The sequence below is a fragment of the Athene cunicularia genome, assembly GCF_003259725.1.
Source record: "Athene cunicularia isolate RWA chromosome 3 unlocalized genomic scaffold, athCun1 chr3_part1, whole genome shotgun sequence".
In the NCBI taxonomy this organism is placed as follows: Eukaryota; Metazoa; Chordata; class Aves; order Strigiformes; family Strigidae; genus Athene; species Athene cunicularia.
The window spans coordinates 60,500,135-60,523,414 of record NW_020799097.1 but is presented as its reverse complement, the minus strand read 5'-3'; the positions used below and the strand labels follow the sequence as shown (position 1 = coordinate 60,523,414).

General features: G+C 36.6%; 1 protein-coding gene across 18 annotated transcripts in view; it reads left to right on the top strand.

Annotated features, from left to right (window-relative positions):
* EPB41L2 (erythrocyte membrane protein band 4.1 like 2) overlaps positions 1-23,280 on the top strand; it is a 124,853-nt gene that overhangs the window by 65,681 nt on the left and 35,892 nt on the right. For all 18 annotated transcript variants that reach the window (XM_026845967.1, XM_026845961.1, XM_026845966.1 and 15 more), the window contains 6 exons: positions 3,808-3,912; positions 10,537-10,579; positions 17,938-18,013; positions 19,420-19,638; positions 20,938-21,025; positions 22,618-22,770. In XM_026845967.1, coding sequence (XP_026701768.1) covers positions 3,808-3,912; positions 10,537-10,579; positions 17,938-18,013; positions 19,420-19,638; positions 20,938-21,025; positions 22,618-22,770 — 684 coding nt within the window. The remainder of the gene's footprint in view (positions 1-3,807; positions 3,913-10,536; positions 10,580-17,937; positions 18,014-19,419; positions 19,639-20,937; positions 21,026-22,617; positions 22,771-23,280) is intronic.

The following is a 23,280-nucleotide window of genomic DNA, read 5'->3' as shown; positions in this document are numbered from 1 at the left end:
ATCTTTATTGATGATCTAGACGAGGGGATCGAGTGCACCCTCAGTCAGTTTGCAGATGACACCCAGTTGGGTGGGAGTGTTGATCTGCTCGAGGGCAGGGAGGCTCTGCAGAGAGACCTGGACAGGCTGGAGCCATGGGCTGAGCCCAACTGGAGGAGTTTCAATAAGGGCAAATGCCGGGGGCTGCCCTTGGGCCACAACAACCCCCAGCAGCGCTACAGGCTTGGGGAGGAGTAGCTGGAGAGCTGCCAGTCAGAGAAGGACCTGGGGGTGCTGACTGACAGCCGGCTGAACAGGAGCCAGCAGTGTGCCCAGGTGGCCAAGAAGGCCAATGGCATCCTGGCTTGTGTCAGCAATAGCGTGGCCAGCAGGGACAGGGAAGGGATCTGACCCCTGTACTCGGCACTGGTGAGGCCGCCCCTCGATTCCTGTGTTCAGTTTTGGGCCCCTCACTCCAAAAAGGACATTGAATGACTCGAGCGTGTCCAGAGAAGGGCAACGAAGCTGGTGCAGGGTCTGGAGCACAGGTCGTACGGGGAGCGGCTGAGGGAACTGGGGGTGTTTAGTCTGGAGAAGAGGAGGCTGAGGGGAGACCTCATCGCCCTCTACAGCTCCCTGAAAGGAGGTTGCAGAGAGCTGGGCATGAGCCTCTTTAACCAAGTAACAAGTGATAAGACAAGAGGGAATGGCCTCAAATTGCACCAGGGAAGGTTTAGACTGGATATTAGGAAGCATTTCTTTCCAGAAGGGGTTGTTAGGCGTTGGAATGTGCTGCCCAGGGAGGTGGTGGAGTCCCCATCCCTGGAGGTGTTTAAGAGTCAGGTCGACATAGTGCTGAGGGATATGGTGTAGTTGGGAACTGTCAGTGTTAGGTTAATGGTTGGTCTTTTCCAACCTTGATTCTGTGATTCTGTGAAAAAGAAATAGAATCCAATTTCAAGAGTAACATTAAACTGAGCAAACCATGATGCTGCCTTCTTGGAGTCCCCTGCTCTTCTATTAAAAAGTTTCTAACTTCTGAAATGAGTGGATCACAACAGCTGTCTTCTCTCTGTCACTTCAGTTCTTGTTTAGAGCATTTTCCTACGAGCATGGGGTTTTCCAGAAAAATCATGTTATCATATAATTTAAATTGTGTAGTAATGCTTGTCCTCAAAGGGATTACAGAGAAATTGCACTTGACAAGTTTGGTTTTGCAAATTAAATACTTTTGCAGATTGCTAAAACTATATCACAATATATAAAAAAAATCTTACGAGAAGGAGTCAATTTTACAAGTAGGATTTTATAATGCGAACCGTTGCTAATACTGAGAGGCTGCTTATGCTTTTGAATCCACAACAGAGCTCTATAAATATCACTTTCTGATGCTAAAACTTCTTTGTATCGTGCTGCTGTCCAGAATGTAGACTAACATAACTTGGCCTTCACGGCATGGTGGTGGTTTTCCTTATTTGGAAGAGCAATAAATATACAAGAAGATCTTTAAAGATGCAGTGGATGCTGCCAGTGTATCCAAGTTTTGTGTTGACTATAACTTCCTCAGAAGAAACTGTGCAGTGTTTTACTGTTACACTTGCAACGTATTTCCTGTAAATTTGATTCAGTATGTCAAAGACTTGATATTGATTGTGGGGTTTAGTTTGTGATCTTTATAAAAGCTACATAATTAGCAACTGATTCCAGATATGGACTGAATGATAGCATATATTACTTCTTCACTAATCTGTAGATTTCCTTTACTGAAATACGTACGCCTGAAATTTGCCTTTGCAAGATATGATCACTGATATGCACAATGATTTAGGGAGAAAAATGGTATCTCTTACACACATCTAAACAGGCTAAGATTCTTCAGATTAAGGCTAAGGTTCTTGGTTATGCTTTTCCCGCTTTCAATTTAGCCCTCTGTCTTTCAATCTCTTCTCTACATTGCTGATATTTTTATTAGGCTGAAGGTAAGGTTGCCAAGAAAATTAAATGATTACTTCAGACTTCTAGGGGAAAGTCATCTGTCTTTCTGAAAAGTAAAATTTTTGAAAGTACCAAACAGACAAGACTTCCAGTTTTCTATTTCAAAAGTGACTCTGACTTCTAAGTTCTACTGCCTGGTTGTGATGCTTGTGCTATGTGCTCATTTTATAAGTTTGTTTCTTTGCAAATTTTCTAATCTTCGTGACTCTAGTGTCTGCTGAACAGTGCGATCTTGAATAAATAAAGCTTTGGATTCTTGGGGAATAAAAAAAACAATGCTTTCACTATTTGCTCAGTGCATACCTTCTTTTCTCCTCCCTCCCTCTCCTCCCAGCCTTAATGTTTTGTGCTGTGGAGCTAGCTGCAGGCAAGTGCCGAGCTGGGGCATATTGTGAGCGCTCTGCCACTGGCTGCAGGGGACAATGGCTGCAGTGTCACCAGGGCCTACACAGGGGCAGTTGATGGCGTTTCTGTGGAATTGCAGTGGTGTGTGGCATCTACTGAAATCTGTAGGATAAGCAAATGCAAAAATTCCTTTAAGCTGCCAGGCCTCTGAAAATGCCATGTTGTGGCTTCATTGATAAATGCCACAAATAGCAAAACTGTCATGAAGGAGTTGGTTGAAACAAGAAGACTGAATGCTGTCCATGTTCAAATTATAACTGTGGAAAGAAATTCTCGCCTTCCCCACCACTGAGTATGTGTTGTGAGCTCTCTGCTTTTAAATTGTCTCCTGTCAGCTGCCATCTCTACTACAACAAATCTTTTCCTTAAAACCTGGCACACAGAAGCAGGGCCTGGGCCCACTTTTCATTGCCAGCTCTAGGGAGATAACATTTACGTTCCCAGTTCCAGGTACAAGAAGAACAGATAAAACTTCAGGACTAATTGCCATTTGCTTAAGCTATTATAATACTGAGCTACAGCAAGCAGCCTTTTTAAGAGTGTGTTAGAATGATGATCAGTCTTCAATTACTATTATAGAGTAGCAGACTACAATATTGAAATTAACCTCAAATAAAAATGTGATTTTTTTTTTCTTTGTTACTGACTTCCTCAAATACTAGTTTTAGGAAAAATAAACTTTAAGACTGGTTTTAATTTTGAGTAACTAGTGGATTTGTTGAGTGCTGAGAGAGTTCATAAATCTACAGATAGAAGGCAGCCCTCTTTTCTTATTTTCTGCCCCTCAAAACTTGTGCAGTATAGACAACTAGACATGTTGCTTATATTCTGCTTACACTTGCATGCTACTTCTACTGGTATGATCACCGACTTCTAGTGATTTGTTCTTCTTGTCTCTTGAAGATGATGATTTGCTTTATTTTTCTTGGGAGTTCATATCACATGATTCATAAAAGTCATTGAGATGTATGCCAAAATGCTAGAAATAGATAAGTTAACAGAAATTAACACTCTAGAATGTGTATTAATTTTTAGAAGGTAATAATATAGAAAAAGTTGGCTCTTATAAAGAAGTCTTCCATTATTTTAAAAATAAAGATCCAGAAAAACCAAGAACTAGTTAGTGACACACAGTGGTTCAAAATATTGTAAGCTGATTTAGGTACTGAATTTTTCTTGTGCATTCAAGTCAATTTTTTGATGAACTGAAAAAAATGAAATGTCTTTATTTTTCTCAGTGATATGTATAGCTTTCAAAATATGGTGAACAGTGTATCATAAGAAAGCTACAGCTTTGTAATCAAATTTATTGATATTTTAAATTTTCTTGACTGATACAATTGAATAACAATACCTGTAATTAAGGATTTTACTGATTTACTGATAATACTTCTATCTTTTTTTCTTCTTTTTTCTTTATTTTTTCAGAAAAGAGCAAAAGGCCAAGTGCTGTTTGACAAAGTGTGTGAACATCTTAATTTACTGGAAAAGGACTATTTTGGGCTGTTGTTTTATGAGAATTCAGAACAGAAGGTAAGCCTGTATGAAGGTTTTGTTTGTTACTTTTTCTGAATTGCTCCTGACTTCAATAGTTCAGTGAGTTATATCCAAATATTTGAGTAACCTGTTGCAAAATATCAATTCTAGTCTGCCATAAACTTGCAGTATGTGCTAGATACTGATGTATATGTTGATGCCTAACAAAGTGCCCATGTAGAGTAGGAGAATATTTAGAATATCTGCATTTTTGAGAAAACTAATCGAGTAATTGCTAGGCTGTATAGTAAACCAGTAAAATAGTATAGTAGAACAGCATGCCATCCTTGCAAGTGAAGATAAGAAATTTTAACTGGTTTTGCCTTAAAAACTCCCCAAATTTCCAGAAATTTTATAATTATTTACATTTTCTTTAAAAACAATCAAAAAACCCTTTGAATGGTAAATAATAAAACCAAATTAATCTTCTACCTGACTTTCCAATACTTTTTCTGCCTTTTCTCAGTATGTTCAATAATGTATGTTCAATCTCAGTATGTTCCTTTGAAGAGGAACACAAAGGAAATCTTGCCCCTAAGTCTGTAACTATTAGACCTTTGAATTCATTTGTAAAGATGAGACTGGAGCTAGCCCATCACCAGTACTGGATGCTAATTTTACAAATGAATGGTGTTTTGATATGACTACATTCAAAATGATCTCTTAAATACCATTTGGTAACTTATTTTCGTTGTCCTTTGCACTTGCTTAGATGTTGGATGCTCGAGCACATCTAGATTGCTGATCTGAGAAAAATATTAAAATCAGTCTGTGGCATGCATTACACTAATTACCAAAAGCCAATTTAGTTTTTCCTAGTATCTGAACATTTACAGTTAGTTATGGGCCAGATGTTACTTTGTCCATGAGCATGATATACCTGCAGTCATCTTTTCTTTCATACAGAAAACAGACTAATAATTACAAATTGAAGTGGAAAAATTGTATTTCTTTTTAATCTCTGTATTTCACAGAATCAGCTAGGTTGGAAAGGACCTTGAAGATCACCTAGTCTATCCGTTAACATAGCACTGACAGTTCCCAACTACACCATATCCCTAAGCAATATGTTGACCCAACTCTAAACACCTCCAGGGATGGGGACTCCACCACCTCCCTGGGCAGAATAATTCCAAAACCTAATAACCCCTTCTGGAAAAAAGTACTTCCTAATATCTAGTCTAAACCTTCCCTGGCACAACTTGAGGCCATTCCCTCTTGTCTTATCACTTGTTACTTGGTTAAAGAGGCTCATCCCCAGCTCTCTGCAACCTCCTTTCAGGGAGCTGTAGAGGGCGATGAGGTCTCCCCTCAGCCTCCTCTTCTCCAGACTAAACCCCCCCAGTTCCCTCAGCCGCTCCCTGTACAACCTGTGCTCCAGACCCTGCACCAGCTCCGTTGCCCTTCTCTGGACACGCTCGAGTCATTCAATGTCCTTTTTTTAGTGAGGGGCCCAAAACTGAACACAGGAATCGAGGGGCGGCCTCACCAGTGCCGAGTACAGGGGTCAGATCCCTTCCCTGTCCCTGCTGGCCACGCTATTGCTGACACAAGCCAGGATGCCATTGGCCTTCTTGGCCCCCTGGGCACACTGCTGGCTCCTGTTCAGCCGGCTGTCAATCAGCACCCCCAGATCCCTCTCTGACTGGCAGCTCTCCAGCCACTCCTCCCCAAGCCTGTAGCGCTGCTGGGGGTTGTTGTGGCCCAAGGGCAGCCCCCGGCATTTGCCCTTATTGAAACTCCTTCAGTTGGGCTCAGCCCATGGCTCCAGCCTGTCCAGGTCTCTCTGCAGAGCCTCCCTGCCCTCGAGCAGATCAACGCTCCCACCCAACTGGGTGTCATCTGCAAACTGACTGAGGGTGCACTCGATCCCCTTGTCTAGATCATCAATAAAGATATATTTGTAGCAGGAAACACCATTACATGAGCACTATACTTAGTCTAGAAGCTTTGGGGTTTTTTCTGTCATCTTTCTCATGCCAGTATTGTGTTTGAAATGAAGTCTAATCTAGTGGTTTCTGAATTTCTGACAACTTCCATTCAAATACAGTTGTTTTCTAGAGTTATTTTCTTTGCAGTGAGACTTTCTGTGAAGCACTGAGCAAAATACTCAATTCCTCTGTATAAATGATCCCCATATATAAAATGGGCTTGATGAATTTTTATTTGGATTTTTTATTTTTGTTATTGATTTGTAAACCATTTATAGAAGTGAGAACTTCTCTGGTGTACAATGAAGGGTATCTCAGTAGATCTGAATAATATCATAATCTTTATTATTATTTGTTATTATCACATGTTGCCCCTTAAAATTGAAAATCTATGCTGTACACACACAGCAAAATAGTCTGATCTCTGGCAAGAGAGAAGAGGTCTAATAACAGACCTGGGATCCTGCTGGATAGGAGCAGGCTTTTATTTAAAAACTAATGGAGAAATCCAGTCCAGTTTGTTATGAAGACTAAAAAAACGTAGCTGAATTTTGTCTTCTTCATACAAGTAAGTTCTTAGTGTTATCTGGAGAAATTTAAAAATTCTCTAGCAGATTTGCATTTCCCACCTCCTGTTTTCTACTACAGGATTAAGCTTAATTTATGGTCAGGTGCAAGAACTACATGATTTTGAATGTCAGCAAGTAACAGTGAATGAGGGGTTTATTTTAGATATTTCCTGTCTGGATAGCCCATATGCTCTAGATTGAACCTGACGTGCCATTATGATGATGGTACTATGCCTCTGTTGCAGCTCAAAATTGTGATTACCCGTTAAGTGGGAATACCCAGGTTTTCAAAGAAGAATTTGAAAATGTGGGCTTTGGCATGAACTAGTCCCGTGGCTAAATACATACAGTCTTTTATGGGTTGGATGGTCTGTACTCTAATGTGCACATTTATATAGGCATGCTTATTTTTACTGCTGTTGTCATTCAAGTTCTTATTCAAAGCTACCACTTTTGTACAACAATGTGTTTGGAAGTTCTTACACCAGTTATGGTATAAGCATACCCTGATAATGTGAAGGGTAGCTACTGTAGTGTCTTAATATGGCAAAATTACTGGTCATGTGCTGAGAAAGTTCCCCTTCCTCAACTGCCATTTCTTTCATGCTGGTAAGTTTGAAATTGTATAGCTACACAGAATGTACTAAGATTGTAGCACTCATTTTTATTATTGAAGGGATTTCTTTAATATGTGGATGAAGACCATTTAAATTTTTTTCAGTATGTTAAATATTTGTAGTATGTTTTTAATGCTTCCATCTTAAGACTTTTAAGTGTCTCAACTTTTTTCATTCTTTTCTAAAAAATAAAAAAAACATTCAACATTTAATGTTCTGATTTAAGTAATAGTTCAGTTGTGTTCAGCAATAGCTGCAAAAGAAAGCTTGGGGACCTGGAACTTCTGTTGGTTTTAGGGCTTTCTCTTTTGTTCACCTCTGTAGTAAGTTTGCATTCTTTTTTCAACTCAGTACCAGTTCTTTCTGATGCATTTTTTTCTCCTCTTATGACTGTTGCTTCTTCAGATTAAAATGCCACAAATCTCTGACCTCCAGGCCAGTCAGTACTAAATGCTGAATGATGTGTTTTTTTCATTCTTGTGCACTCATCACAGCCACCCATTTATGACTCAGCTGTTGAACTTAATGGCAGCTGTGGGGTGTGGAAACTGAATGCCAGGCACTCTTTTGAATTAGAGCTGCTCCCTAATGCGCCATCGGGGTACCATTGGAGGAGGAGTCCCATTAACTCTTCTCTATGGGTGTTCTGTGCAGCTGGGAGAGATGTTATGTCTTCAAATCAGACTGATTTTTGTTCGTTTTAATACACATTTTAAAACTATTTAGGTCAAATTACTCATTAATGATTTCTTTTGTTGTTTTGCAAATGTTAAATTTATTGGTCTAAAGTTTTGTGAGTGATTTCATTGCTCTACACCCTCAAAAGTTCATGAATGCTCTATTCACACTCATTGGTCTGCAGAAGCATTAGAAAGCTTCTGCTCTTATGTTCTGGGCACCAACTGGAAATGCTGCTTTTCTGGATTTATACAAAATACTTTTGTACTGGTAGAGAACATTTTGTTGTTTGACAATTCACTGTTTTGTTTCATCTGCAACCTTAACATTCACAAATTAAACAAATAGTTTTTGCCTACTGGAGCAAAGTAGTGTGTACACAGTTTTTCTTTTGTTTTGAAAGACAGACCTGTCTATTCTGCATTAAGAGGTCTATTTCAGGGTAGATTCTTTCAATAGTGTTTAATTTATCCATAACAAAAGGCACAAATGCAAAAAAAACCCAGCAGCCCCATAATTATGCATATAAATGGAATATAAGCATCTGCTTTAATTTGATAGAACAGTAATCAAAAATGGTGGCAAAGTCTGCTTCCAGTAAGCTTAGTCCAGGTTTGAAAATTAGAAAATGAACTGTATAGCTCCTGTAAAGGAAGGATTATTCTTATCATCTTGCAGTATGTTCTGTATTGTATGTTCTTTTTTCCTGTTTCGTAGTGATAAAAGATAAAGCACTGAAAGGAACATAGTCAGGAATCCTAGACTGTAGTTATGCCATGCTATACTCTATACTTATTTCCTTTATTTACTTTATACTATACTTTATCTAAAATTGAAGAGTTTAAGCTACTTCTAGTTATCTTTGTAATTGGAAGAATATGGCTGGGTATCATTTTGGAATGGAATTCATGCCAAAACCTAGGATGATGACTGTAGCTGATGTGAGTCTTAGCTAAATTTGAAGACTTCTGTTGACATGGAAAGTCATTGGAAGACAAGGCTTTTCCAACAGACAGTAATTTTTCTGACTTAAGCAGAATAAATGGTATCCAGATTTTTTTGAGAAGTATTTTATATGTCTTCCTTCATAACGAAGTTACGGACTGTGCATCTCGGAAAAATTATAGTAGCTACAAAACATAGAGGTCACAAACTTCTTAAAGCAAGGAATGTGAAATTATTCTTTCTTTTAATTACATATATTAAAATGCTTAAAAGGTTTTTTGCATTTAATTTGTAAACAGTATTTGTCTAATATATACATGATGCATTTGTGATTAAATCAACTTGGACCAAGGTCATTTACAACAGGGAACTTCGTATTTCGGGTCATATTCATAGAAGCCACATCCTTTATCAGCAGAGGTAATCTACATTAAGGATTTGCACGAGTGCAAAAACATATATAGTTCCACATTCTCCTAATCCATACAGACCCATAAAACTGGAGTCTAGCGTTTTGTTTCTTTGAAATAAATTTTACTTTGGGTGGGAAAGCCTGTAATAAAGACCAAGGGATATGGTATTGGAAAGCAATTGTTGCATCTGGAGTTTGGCACCATAGACTGAAAGGTGAGTCACATTATACCCAGCATCTGTGGCTTGGCTAGGTTAGGCAGGAAATATTGGTAGGGATATCCCTTTAGCAACATCTGTGCTGGCACTGTGGTTCCCTCTGACCTTAAAGCTGCTAATATATGCAGTGGTTTGTGGAAATGTAAATGTTGTTCTTGACCTTACAAGTCAGTTGCCAATTCTTCCCTACTTTGCACATCTCTGTCTTTGAAATGTGCTAAGTACTTCTCACAGGCTGGTTGTGTGCCTGTGTATGCTTGTGTATATGTGTCTGGGCATGGAAAATAAAGGTTCAAACACTGTATAAAGGAAATTCTCATTACCTGCTGTTAAAAGGCTTATCTTTCTAGTGTCTCGATGTGTTTTCTAACATCTATGGGTAAAATTAGTAAACAGGATTGTCTGAGTTACTGATGAAATATACATTACTGATTTCTTAGTCTCCCTTCCCGAAGTTATATTTTTGGATGATCAGTCACAAAAAAGTCTCTTTGGACATATCACTAAGAACAGAAATGCTATGAGCTATTTAATAGGTTGCACAGAATATATTAAAATATTTTTTGTATTGAGGCTAGAACACATTTAGCAGTGAGACTTCTAAATATGGAAAAAATTACTTTATTTGGATTGCCTAAAATAGAGATGAGTATCTAGATTCAAACTTTGTCAGTGTATCAATATTAACATAATACATGTTCAAAGACAATTTTGCTTTGGGGGAGGCCAGAAAAAAAAAAAGAAATTTGATTAGGTTTTTCCAAGCTCTTTTGAATGTTATCAGAACTAAAATGTATATGTCTTAACACAAACGATAGTAATAATAACTCTCTGGAGTTCAAGAGAAGTATCGTCTTAAGTAACTCTGTATGAGTGTGTAAACACAGACATGTAGAGATTACATAGCCTTTCCTGAAAAGTCTGCTTATATCAATAAAAGTGGTGAGAGAAAATTGCATTTGTTAATTGTAATTTGCTATACCACCTCCACTGTAAGACTTTTTAAAATTATAGGGCATAAATGGACTAAAGCAATAAGACAACCATGAAGGGAGTGGCATTACACAGCTTCATTTATGTACATGGGTGGGGACACTTGCTAGCAAATCACGAGTTCAGTTTTAGAATTCTATGGGTTATTTTAAAATAGAACAGATGTCTGAACAATACAAACTAACTGCACTGTATGAAATAAAATCACTTCAGAAGATGGTGAAGTAAAATGCTGGTTGTGTTTGGTTTGTTTTTCAGAACTGGCTAGATTCTTCGAAGGAAATTAAGAGGCAAATTCGAAGTAAGTACTTTGTATTCAGGTGTTATGCTCCTTTTATTTCCTTACAGAAATATTCTTCATAAACTTAGTAGCCTGAATGTTGACTAAATTGTATACTTACAGCACTAAAATAATCTGATAATGATGTATTCAGCCTTAGAACAGAAAGCAAAGCTTCTATTTCTGTCCACTATCCAAGAAAGAGTGAATCATTCAGCCGTCTGCTGTAGAAGTTAATTAATATACTGGCTGCTGCCTCAAATTTTCCATTGTATGTGACTAATAATTGATTTTTTTGCATCCTGAAACAGTAGATGGTTTTCAACTTTGCTCTCATATTTGGATTATATAGGATGGAGAATGTAATCTTGTAAAGATGGTCATGGTCGTTGCTATAGGACTTTCTAACTTCCAATACCCACCAGAATAATATGAAACTATAAAAAGAAATTCAGTATGTCTTACAGAAAATGTATATTCTTCAGTACTGATCAGTCCAGCATTGGCTTTTTTTGATGTGTTGATCATTTCCAGAATGGAAATGGAATAGGGAGCATAATCTCGCTACCATGCTTTTCAGACTGAATCCATGTGAGAAGCATTTCTACTTCCTATGCTGAATACACAATGGGTAATTTATTTTACTGTGTTTGCATAAAACTCTGTCAAAACTCTTCACTAGCCAGGTGGCTTTTGTAGTAGATAGGGAAGTGAATGGAGAGTAAATTTAGGAGATATTCTTTCTGAGTCTGCATGTTGCAAAATAGCCAGCTAAGAAGTGCTAGACAACTCTTGCCCTTATTGAAATTCTTTTTATTGCTTTATCTATTTGTGGCCAATGCAGGGTTTTTTTGTTGTGGTTTTGATGAAAACCTATTAAAGCAGTGAATGTACTAATACACACTTATGCAAGTTAGAGGCAATCCTTTTAATTAAGTTAGATTCAAGTATTATAACTTCTTATTCTACAGGTCTTCATTAATAACCTATTAGTTATGCAAATACATGTGGGCTAAAGACTGTTTTGTTTAGGTTTAATATTTGACAAAGTATTGATGACATTGATACTTTTTGTTATTGTCTTCCGGAGTGATCTGCATTCTATAAAGCCTACAAGTATGTATCATGAATCTAAAGTCTTAAGAACTGACCTGAAAAATTTTTGGATGCACTATAGAACATTTTTTTAATACTTTATAATATATATTTGAAGGGGACTTGATTTTTTCATACAGCATGAAGACATGCATTTTATGGAGGTCAAGTCCAGTTTCTTGAATTAGGCATTGTGATTTTTTGGAATGTTTTTGCTACTCTTTATCACTTCAGAGTTGATAGGCACAGTGTATTAGGCAAACAAGTAAGAACACCATTTTACAAGTAATCAGCATCCTGTCAACTGTGTTCCTCATAACTAAAGTTTCCAGATATTGGAATGTACGACAAAGACAAATTTTATCTCCTAGCTACATGAGTACCAAGTAATGAGGCTTTTCTTTGTTTCAGGCTTAGTTCTGAATATAGTTGTCTTTGGGTCAAGAATGGAAATCTTACATACAAAAATAATCAATTATAATAAATTTAAGGTACCTGTAAAACCTACAAGTCCATTTGAATGTTTGAAATGAAGAACTCTTATTTTTCTCTTTTACAGCACAAACTAAAGCACTAGTTCGCTAGATAAGTGTATCTGGAGAGTTGCATTGTTCTGAACACACAAATTTGGAAATGGAGTTCAGCATGTCAGTTTGCAGCTTACTATTTATAACAGTCTTTGTCTCTTTCTTATGTGTGTACGTGCTTATACTCTGCACATTGGGCATGTATGTACCACCTGTGACTGGGGAAGAGGAATTAAGAATCCTGTAGTCTCCCCCAAGTCATGTTCTGCATCAGGCTGTCTCTTGCTAATTCAGGGTCCTTAGGCCTTCTGTGTGATCTCTTATTAGTTCAGGTTGGCCTTTGGCTGGGCAGTTATGTTGGATCTCAGCAATTACTGATGTTACTTAAGCTAATGAATGTGATCCACAGATAGCTTTCTCTGTTCTCTGGGCTATGAAGGTGGCAAAAACCTTGTTTGTTTTCAGCCAGTTTGACCTCTTCAGGAAAATTAATTCTTTACTTTTTTTAAACTCATGTAATAGGATATCTGCTGGCATGGGTTAAAACCCCTAGTTAATTCAATCAGAGACAGGTGTAGTAATTACATTTCTGTCACTATCTTCTTGAAAATTGATACATCTAAAGTGGATTCAGGCTTTTGCAAAATTGAGAACTTCAGCTCAAATATTGTGATGGTACAGGCAGTAGCAACTGACCTCGAAATAGTCAAATCCCAGACTTCACAGAGAGTGTGGTAGTTCACCCTTATATAAAATTTAATTTGAGAACTTATCAGTGTGAGATGTTGTACATGCAGTTAGTATAGAACACATGATATTCAGCTGTTTTGTCTATAGATATTTTTCATAACTCTCATTCTCAGACTAAAAGAAGTGAATGAGTAAACTCCATAAGCCTTGTTTCATCATAGTGTTTATTGCAATTGAAGATCAATCTTTTGTCTGCAATGTTCACAGTTACTAATTAGATGTGAACATGTAAACTGTTTTGAGAAGCATAATTAGTTGCTTTTATTGTTTGTGTAATTGAAGCGTACAAAACTGAGTTATAGACCTGATTATCATTCTCTTTACACAAATTTTGAGCTATTTTGGGGTTATATCCTGTTTTTAGTGTCAATGTAATTCATTGTGTTCTAAACAGAAATGAGATTTGTATGCTGTGCAGAATAGTTTAAATCCAAAGTAAAGTTATGTCAATTAGATCTATTTCTAGTCTGCAGCACGATTAGTATTTTTATTGCAAAGAATACTTTCATATTGCATCATAAGAAATTGAAAGGATTTGGATGTTCTGAAGGCAAAATAGACTGGTATAGGAGTGGTTTTTTGTGCATTGACACCTGATGAAGGACACATTTAACTGGTTTTGCTCTTGAAGTTAACTGTAAAATTGTCTTACTGTCTTTTGTCAAGAGAATACATATTTAGCCAGAAAGATTCTAGAAACTCATCACTGTACCCAGGATATGACTAATCTGATCTAATTTAAGTTAACTCTGTCCACTTAAGGTAAACGCACTTGTTTTTTTAAGAAACACTTTCAGGAAGTGCGTAAATGCATTCTGTGATTCTGTGAAGTGCCTGAGAGGGGAGTCAAACCAAATGCCCCTTTTCTTCCATTGCCTATGAATGTATATAATTAGATTTCAGCAGTCTAGGGCTGAAAGAAGCTGTGTCCACTAGCATCAAAAGAGGTAATGGTTATGGTGATAGAAGAGTTTTCTTTTTAAGAAGGAGTGATTAACCAAAGGACTGAAGATAGTAAACTTAATTTTCATGTTATTTGCTTCAGTTAAGTATTGAGGGGGGTGAGGGAACTCCTTTGTAATTTGATGGAAGTGGATTAGAACAGATGCAATAGTACACTAAGGCAGCTGGTGACAAATTTTAGGCTATAAACTTTAGGCTATAACCTTTCTCTTTATTTGTACTGAAGACTGTTAGAGTGTTCTCAACATCCTTTTGTTAATGGGCACCCAGTCATTCAGATTGGGAAACTTAAAAACAGCTCAATGCAATACTGGCCTAGTCTTTAAGACATACTTAGCCAACAAATTAAGGTAGTTCTGGGAATGACATGGAGTTGAAAAAGATTTTTTTACATTCTTGGTATATTTGCAGCACAACCTAAACAACTGCTCAAGAAAGAGAATGATGTAGAAGAATAATTACATGATTAAATAGGTATATTTTCAAATAACGCAGTAGACCAAATGGTGATTAATAAATACAATTCTGTGAGTGTAATATAACATGAGTTTAGAATTTTGCAGCACAGCATTCTAAAATGTTTAAGAAATCTAAAGTTTGTATTTAAAGTGCCAAGGGAAGTTAAAATTAATTAAGGAAAGGACTTGCCTTTTAAATGTACAGCTCCAACTGATTTTAATGCTAACAAAACGTATAGTTATGCTCAGGCATCAAAATATGGGGGTCACTTTATGCAGGGTCACTTTATTTGATATCCATTATTTTTATGTAAATAATGATGTATCTGTAAAAGTTGTGGCTAATTTTGATCTAATCACACTTAGTCTCTAGCTTATAGTTGGTGAAGAGAACTAAGTACCTGTCCCAAGGGGAGAGCTGTCTTGCAGAAGTGCTTCTGTATATCTACAAATTATAAAAAATTATTTTGCAGTTTGGAGATGTCTTGAGTTTGTGAACTGAATCTTGTCGGTCCAGCCAGGACTGTCTGTTGTACTCTGCTTTTTACACGTTTTTGAAAATGTAGACTGGAAAGAAACTTCCTCATTTCTTTGATTTTCTTGACGGTATTATAAGAAAAATTATAGAATTGTCTTAATTTTATGGGGTATTATTTTTACATCTGCCTGTCAGTAGTGTGTCTGTCCTAGTCACACAGTACCCTAAAAATCTTAGCTGAGACGCAAGAGATACCACGAGTAAAAGTCAGAAAAAACCTTTACTGGGAAAAAACCCTCACTGATTTCCCAGTTTAAATGGGATGAATCATGTTAATTGTATGCTGCTAGCTGGTTGGTTATATTGCATTCTTTCTCTAAGAATGAGCCTAAAATTGCCACAGAAGCATTTTTGAGGTAACAAGCTGGCTAGAAAAATTTCTGACATTTCTATAACCCATATTATTAAACATCAAAACAGAGAGCTTTATCAGGGACAGAATGCTAAATATCATTTTAAATATCAGATTTTTTTTATTTATTTATTTTTTTTGTCTTGGCAACCAATTCAAAGTGCCAGTAATAGTGTGCACTATTGTAGGGAGACAGTTACGTTTGTATGCCTCGGTTATGTGTCTATAAACAGTATGCTGTAGTGAGAAGTATAAATACAGACTGTGCACATTGTAATATACTTGCTATTCTATATTCAGGGGATAAATGTGCTTTCAGTAATTGGGCAAAATATAAGGTCACCAACTGTCCAGACAATATTTAGTACAAAGTCAACTACATTTTTTCAATGGATTAGCTATGGAGTTAGTATGAGTAGACATCTGAAATCTTTCACATAGTCTATGCATTCAGAGGATTTATGCTCTTTTCAGCTTTTTACAGAGAATATACATTTTTAATTTTTTTTTTTCTTCAAATGGTGTCTAGGTCTCCTGGCTACAGTGCTTTCTGAAAGCTAACTGTAGAAATGCAAACAAGAAAGGGAATAGGTTAAGCAGGAATTCATCTGTGACTAGTTTAACTGCAATTTTCGACCAGGAAAAATTGCTTCATACCAGGAAATATTGCTTCATTCCAGGAAAAGACTGGTTTAGTACCTCTGTGTAAGGACACATATTTCATCCATCTCTCCCCATCCCACAGCCTTGCTAACATGACAACATTTCCTGAACACTTTTTGCATAGATATTTTGGCCCACTTGCCTCCTCTTCGTCAGTTTGGCTCACTCAGTATCAACAACTTTTCATTAAATGATGCTAATTCCCTGGAAGATAAATGATGGAAGTGGGCTAATTATTCCAGCTTGTCATGCTGTATGTATTAACTAGTGTTAGACGTTTTTTAAAGGTATTTTTGTATTAATTCTGTCTTTCACTGGATTGTAGTAGATGACACAGTGAGGCATATTTTACCTAATTCAGTACTATATCTACATCCGATAAATGAGGCTTTCTCATTTAAGGAATCCTGCTTTATTTTGTAAGGTTATCATCATTCTAACAAATAACTGATAGTTGGGAACATTAAGATATCCTAAAACTGTGACCTTTCAAAAGAGAATAAGTGACTTAGAAACCAGGTGGAGAATGAGGTTCACACTTAAGCAGAAATTGAAGTTCTCCAAATAATAGTCATGTCTGAAAAACTGAAATAATTTTTAATATGTTGAAAGACATTAGAAATATTGCTACAAGGCAACTCTTCACCTTCAACAGCTGTGAAACTTTAAAACAGGATTTTTTTAAGTAAACAACCTTAAACAAAAATGTCAGCACTCTTTTGTAGCATTGTTGCAAATGGCATTTCTGTCTTTTTTGTTGTTAAAATACACATTTTTCAAAGCATGATCTATCTGTGTAGGACAGATTTTTAAAATTGTTTGCTGTCCAAAATTCAACATTAACAAGCTTTATAAAATGATAACCTCTTTGCACCAAGAGCATTTTTGCTAGGTCTTTCACCAAAATATTATTTGCATTAGAGAGAAGGGGCAAGAGAAAGACAGAAATGGCTATTTAACTGTTTCAATAATATTTTGATTTCTTATCGTTCTTCATAATTTTTAGCAGATCTACATTGTAGTGTTACATTCTTTATGTTTGGCAAAATATAATAAAGCTCAATTGCATTTGCTTTCAAGCAGCATGCAAAACCAAACTATTACATTCTTTTCCTAGATTTCTATTTTTGGGATTTTTTATTACATATGTATGTCTGCATTGTACTTAATAAAATCAGTTTGAATTAGGAAAGTTCTACATTTTGTCAAGTTATTAGTACTTTCCATTGAATGTATTCCTCTTCTATATAGTGTTACGATACTGGTAGAGACTGTATTTTAATTGTTGATGAGTGACTTTAGCTTTCAAATCTTAAAATCATATTTAAAACTAGAGCTGTGACTAAAGGCAACATTGTATTATTAATCTAGTTTTAAGCATGCTTTTGCTTAAGAAATGCACATGGTGTTAACAGTTGTAGCACATAAGAATTTAAACTTAAAACATCACTATTATAGTTGCTAAAGATATTGTTTCTCAAAAAATATTATTTTAAAGGAGGAATGGCTAATATTTTTTGTCTTCCATGCATTCTGTATGAATATGAATAATTTACTTATTATCTTTCTGTTGTATACAATGCAGACCTCAATTTGACATCTCATGTTCATAGTTATTGTACAGTCTCTCACATTAAGTCAGTTTAAACAGTAGGAGACTGTGAGTCTTGGAGGAGTTGGAAATAAACACAAATTCAGTGCAAATGTCTTTAAACACAGAATATCTGAAAAGTGTTAATATATTATGGTAGTTTTCAAATTAAAAATGTCTTCTGATATTTACATAATGTAATGTAAAACGTTCTTTAAAAATAATTTTTAATATGCTAATCTTTCACTGTATGTGTATGAGTAACCTGATAATGAAAATAATCTATACTTCTTATTAATATACTGTAAAAAGAGGAAAAAAACTTTCTTCAAGTTTTCAGTAATCTAAGATTTATATGACTGCTTAACATTTTTTAGTAAGGTTCTTTCTTTGCTTCTTTCAACTTGTTTGTGATTAACAATCTAACATTTCCCATGTTTAGGTTTACCTTGGATATTCACCTTTAATGTGAAGTTTTATCCCCCTGATCCTTCACAGTTAACTGAAGACATCACTAGGTATGCACAGTTCCTAATTTTAAGGCCATATAAAATGTCTTCTTCAGTTTCTGGATGCCATAACAGGTTTGGCTATTACTATAGAACACTATAGATACTCTTACATCAATTGCTTTTTGGAACAAGGTTGAAAAGGCAAAGTGAAAACTTCAGGAAGGAACCTGAGAAAGATTTAATGATGTGGGGATATTATTTGGGTGGGAGGTAAGATGCAAATGATCATATCTGAAAGAAGCCAGTGGTTTATTGTCAGGCTGCTATTTTATTATACAGCAAAGGAGGGTGTGGGTGTATTGATATTAAAAAGGAAGATCAAGGCATCCAAGCTAATTCAGTAATAATCTAGGCTAGGTTGGTGATAACATAATTTTATACATATGCATTAAATAAACGCATAAAACGTAATAAAACCTGAAAATAATTATCTTCCAAAGTGCTTAGATAGAAAATACTTAGATTGCAGTGGATACTAGACACATAAAAACTAGCACTGCAAGTCTAACATAACCAATGAGTAGAGTGCAGGGAATCAACAATCATTTTTTCAGGAGTTATGAAAACCCTAAACACACAGTTTTGGTTTGGAGTTAGATGACTGCTGAGGCAGAATATATTTTACATCATATAGGATGCATCTTCTGCACAAAACAAGATAGCTTCACAAATATGTAGCTGATATATTACTACAAATAGTCTAAGACATTTACTCAGTGTATTTAAAAGAAGCTGTCTGAAAATTTTCAGTGAGTTGGTTGGCTTTTCAATTGCATGTTCAGCTGATAAAAGCATTTTTATGGTTATAGCTTAGAGCTAAATTACAGATTGTTAACTTGTTAAATTTGGTAGAAGGCTGTATGCAGTACCTGAAATACTAAATTCTAATACATACATGGTTTAAGGAAGGCAGTTATGAGTTCAGTACTAAACTGGAATTCTTTTGTGTATTACATGACTTGATTAGCTTGTGAAGTACAAGGGATATAAAAGTTAGAATTTTAAAGCCAAATGGAAATATCAAAGGAAATGCATGGGTTTTTATTTGTAAACCTTACATACCTGCAGGCTACAGTTTGAAATGAAGGGGTTACTAAGTCAAATCTTGTTACAAACTAGATAGTTTTTTATTCATTGATATTGGAAATGAGATTTTTTTCCTGCTCTTCACATTATTTATGAAAGTAATATTAACTCTTAAAAATGGAAGTGAAATTTACTGTGTGGCAATAATGCTCAAATAATGTAAGGTGTGACAAATTATTAATACTTTGATTCACTTTAAAATATGCTTATATGATTACATTAATCTCGATAAATTCTGCCTATCACTCATAAACTTGTCATTGGTAACACTTTCTCTGTTCTTGTTTTTGTTTGTTTGGGTTTTTCCCCTTTCCTTTGTCTTGCAGATATTTCTTGTGCCTACAGCTTCGTCAGGATATTGCTTCTGGTCGGCTGCCATGTTCTTTTGTGACTCACGCCCTCCTTGGTTCATACACCCTGCAGGCTGAGCTGGGTGATCATGATCCCGAGGAGCACCGCAGTGACTATATCAGTGAATTCCAATTTGCACCCAATCAAACTCAAGAAATGGAAGAGAAAGTAGCTGAGCTACACAAAACACACAGGTGTGTCAGATACAGTGGGTTTAAATAAAATTGTCATGCTTTGCCACATTTATGTCAATTCTCTTAAGAGTATGTGTAAAACTGCTAAGCTGAAGTTACTGTTACTTTGAAAATCTTTTGCTATGTAACTAGAGCCTCCTACTTTCACAGAATTACAGAATCATTCAGGTTGGAAAAGACCCTTGGGATCATCGAGCCCAGCCATCCGCCCTACTCTACAAAGTTCTTCCCTACACCATATCCCCCAGCATCTCATCCAAATGACCCTTAAACACATCCAGGGATGGTGACCCCACCACCTCTCTGGGCAGCCTGTTTCACTGTCAGACCACTCTGAGAAAATTTTTTTCCTACTGTCCTGTCTAAACCTCCCCCATTGGAGTTAAAGCCATTCCCTCTTGTTCTATCACTAATTACCTGAGAGAAAAGACCAGCACCAACCTCTCTACAATGTCCTTTCAGGTAGTTGTAGAGTGATGAGGTCTCCCCTCAGCCTTCTCCTCCTCAAACTGAACAGTCCCAACTCCTTCAATCTCTCCTCATAGGATGTTTTCTCCAGGCCCTCACCAGCTTCGTTGCCCTCCTCTGCACTCGCTCCAGCACCTTGATATCTCTCTCATATTGAGGTGTCCAAACCTGGACACAATACTCCAGGTATTGTGGCCTCACCAGTGCAGAGTACAGGGGGACTATCACCTCCCTACTTCTGCTGTCACACTATTTCTAATACAAGCCAGGATGCCGTTGGCTTTCTTGGCCACCCGGGCACACTGCTGGCTCATGTTCAGCTGCTTGTCAGTTAGAACCCCCAGATCCTTTTCTTCCAGACAGCTCCAGCCACACCTCCCCAAGCCTGTAGCCATGCAGGAGGTTGTTGTGGCCCAAATGCAGGACCTGGCACTTGGCCTTGTTGAAGCTCATCCCGCTAACATTGGCCCACTGATCCAATCTGTCCAAGTCTCTCTGTAGAGCCTTCTCCTTTCGTGTATTTAAAAATTTCAGTTTGAAAATAGTAGCTTCACTAAGGTCTCAGAAGAGAACTTTTAGAGAAAATATTTTTATCTGAGCATATGAATTATTTTAAGCAACATACAGCTAGAATATTTTGAAAGAGTGATGGTGGAAATTTCTGCTAAAGGAATATAATATGCTTTGAAAGAACACTTTCCCTTTAGGGCAAAAATACTACTGATACCTTACAAACTGAGGTTTTTCTACGTGTCTGAATTCCAGGATTCCACTCAGTGTTGATTCTCAGTTCTTTTGTCAATAAACTCAAGGCTTATTCAATGGTTTTAGGGGCTTGACTCCAGCACAGGCGGATTCCCAGTTCCTAGAAAATGCTAAGAGACTCTCCATGTATGGAGTGGATTTACATCATGCCAAGGTATTGGGGATTGGTTTGGTTTTGTTTTGCTTTAGGATAGACATGCTTAGTATTAAAGAACGTAGTGTATATAGATTATTTAAAAATTTTCATACCCTTGGTTCTTAGCTGTTAGCCCTTTATCTCTTGATCAAAGTAATTGCTCATTTTACAGCTCTACTAACATCCTTAGAATTTCCTTTAAATCTAAGCTTATTTAATCCATAGATGTGCTGCTTGGAAATAATATTTTATTCATAATAGCAGCTAAATACATTTAAAATGTCAGATTTTTGATGCCAAGGAGACGTGGGGTCACAAAGTAAAGCCTAAAAGAACACATAATTGTTTTTGTAGTATCATGAGAGTTAAAAACAGAGGGTGGTGGGGAGGTCTTGGCTGAGGGCGTTTTTTGGTGCTTTTTCCACTCCTCTGGGTAGGTCAAATCAAATTTGCATTTCTAGTGGGATTTTTTTAGTTAAAAACCCAGTAAACCAACTAACCAACCCCCTCCCACTCCCTCACACAAATCCAGAGTCTCAAATCATTAGGAAAATGAATGCATTGTAAGCCTATTGGTCCTATACTTAAAAAAGAAAATCAAGACTTTTAAGTACTGGAGAATCATTGTTTAATTCTGTTTCACATGGAAACAATGTGCACTTGTTTTTGCAGTTTTCCATGGACTTTTTCCCATGTTTTGTTAGAAACGTTTGAAAGAAATATACTTAAATTTTTATTCACATACATTAATTATGTCTGTAACATTCTTTTTGTAATACAAGTGCAGCATGGCAGTTCACTTGGTCTGTAGTCTTTTAAGGAACATAAATTTTTGGAGTATTATTGGAGCTTTCTTTTCCCATAGTGAACTAACTGCAAGTATTTGAACTGCTGTTTGCCCAGATATGTTAAAGTACTTAGTTATGCCAGTGAAACAATTTTTTATGAGTGTTGGCATTTGATGTAGTTGATTTGTTGTTGGGGAGGACATGATATTCTGCTCTATTGTGTAGTGGTACAGTGTATTGAAGCCTTATCAGTAAATGATTAGTTTTGTAGCCTGTAAAACTTGGCTGTCAGTGGAACAGAACGCTCAGAAAGCCAGCCCACCAGGACTTTGAAATCATTATGTTGACGTTTTCAGCCAACTGTCCATTACTGCCTGTATCTTTACTGGAATAGTAAGTGACTGTAAAAGATGACCATGATTACCAACTTGTTCAGACTTTCACTGACTGTTTTAAGTTGGAAAGGCCTGGTTTTAATTTTTCTTAATATTTTTTGAAATTATTGGTAGCACACCCACCATACCTTTCCTTGCTTTTAAGTTGTTGACTTAGTCCCTATTGCCAGAATATTGACAAATTTCCCAGAACTGTGGCATGTGCAATGGCATGTGAGTGCCAAAGCTATTACTTAGAGTCCAAGGCCTTTCCTATAATATTCATATACTTGGCTATTTCTACTTTATGAATCTCATTGTCAGGGTCTTTCAGGTTTGAATATGAAACAAGTCCCAGTTGCATTATTCCCACAAGGTATGCCAGTGATGATTACTTGTGTGGAATGTTATTAAACTGATTTTTATGAAATTGTCTCATACGTGATAGGATTCTGAAGGTGTGGATATCATGCTGGGTGTATGTGCTAACGGGCTGCTCATTTACAAAGATAGACTCCGGATCAACCGCTTCGCTTGGCCAAAAATTCTGAAGATTTCCTATAAGCGAAGTAATTTCTACATCAAAGTCAGGCCAGCAGAAGTAAGTAGGACCCTTCTGTTTTGTTTCTTTTGTGAGATCATTTCTATCCAGTAAAAGAAGACATCCTCATTTTTTCCCAGATGTCCTCACAGGCTTATGTTGGATTTGAACAGAATTTAAGAGCGTTTTATTTTCCCCTTCAGATTTTATTGATTATGTTAAACACTTGCCTTGATTAGTAAATGCAGACCAAGAAGAAAATCTATTTTCTTTTGTTAATAGATGCCATCTTGTAATTTTAGTGTTTTTTACAGGGAAAGCTGCTTACACTGGCCATGTTCTGTCTATGCAAACTTTCAGTCCTGGGAGAGAGCCAGCTTCTCTTCCTCTTTGGGTATAATTGTTCACTAAATGTCAATGCATGTAGTTTATGGGTAACTGAAGGCTTGAGTTGTCCTGTAGGACATTATAACTGTTTCTATTAGCTGCTGTAGAAATAGTGGATTCAACTTTCTTTTCAGATACTGGTAAAAGTTTGTGGGAGTTGCTGAAGGAGGGTGGGGGTGGGGG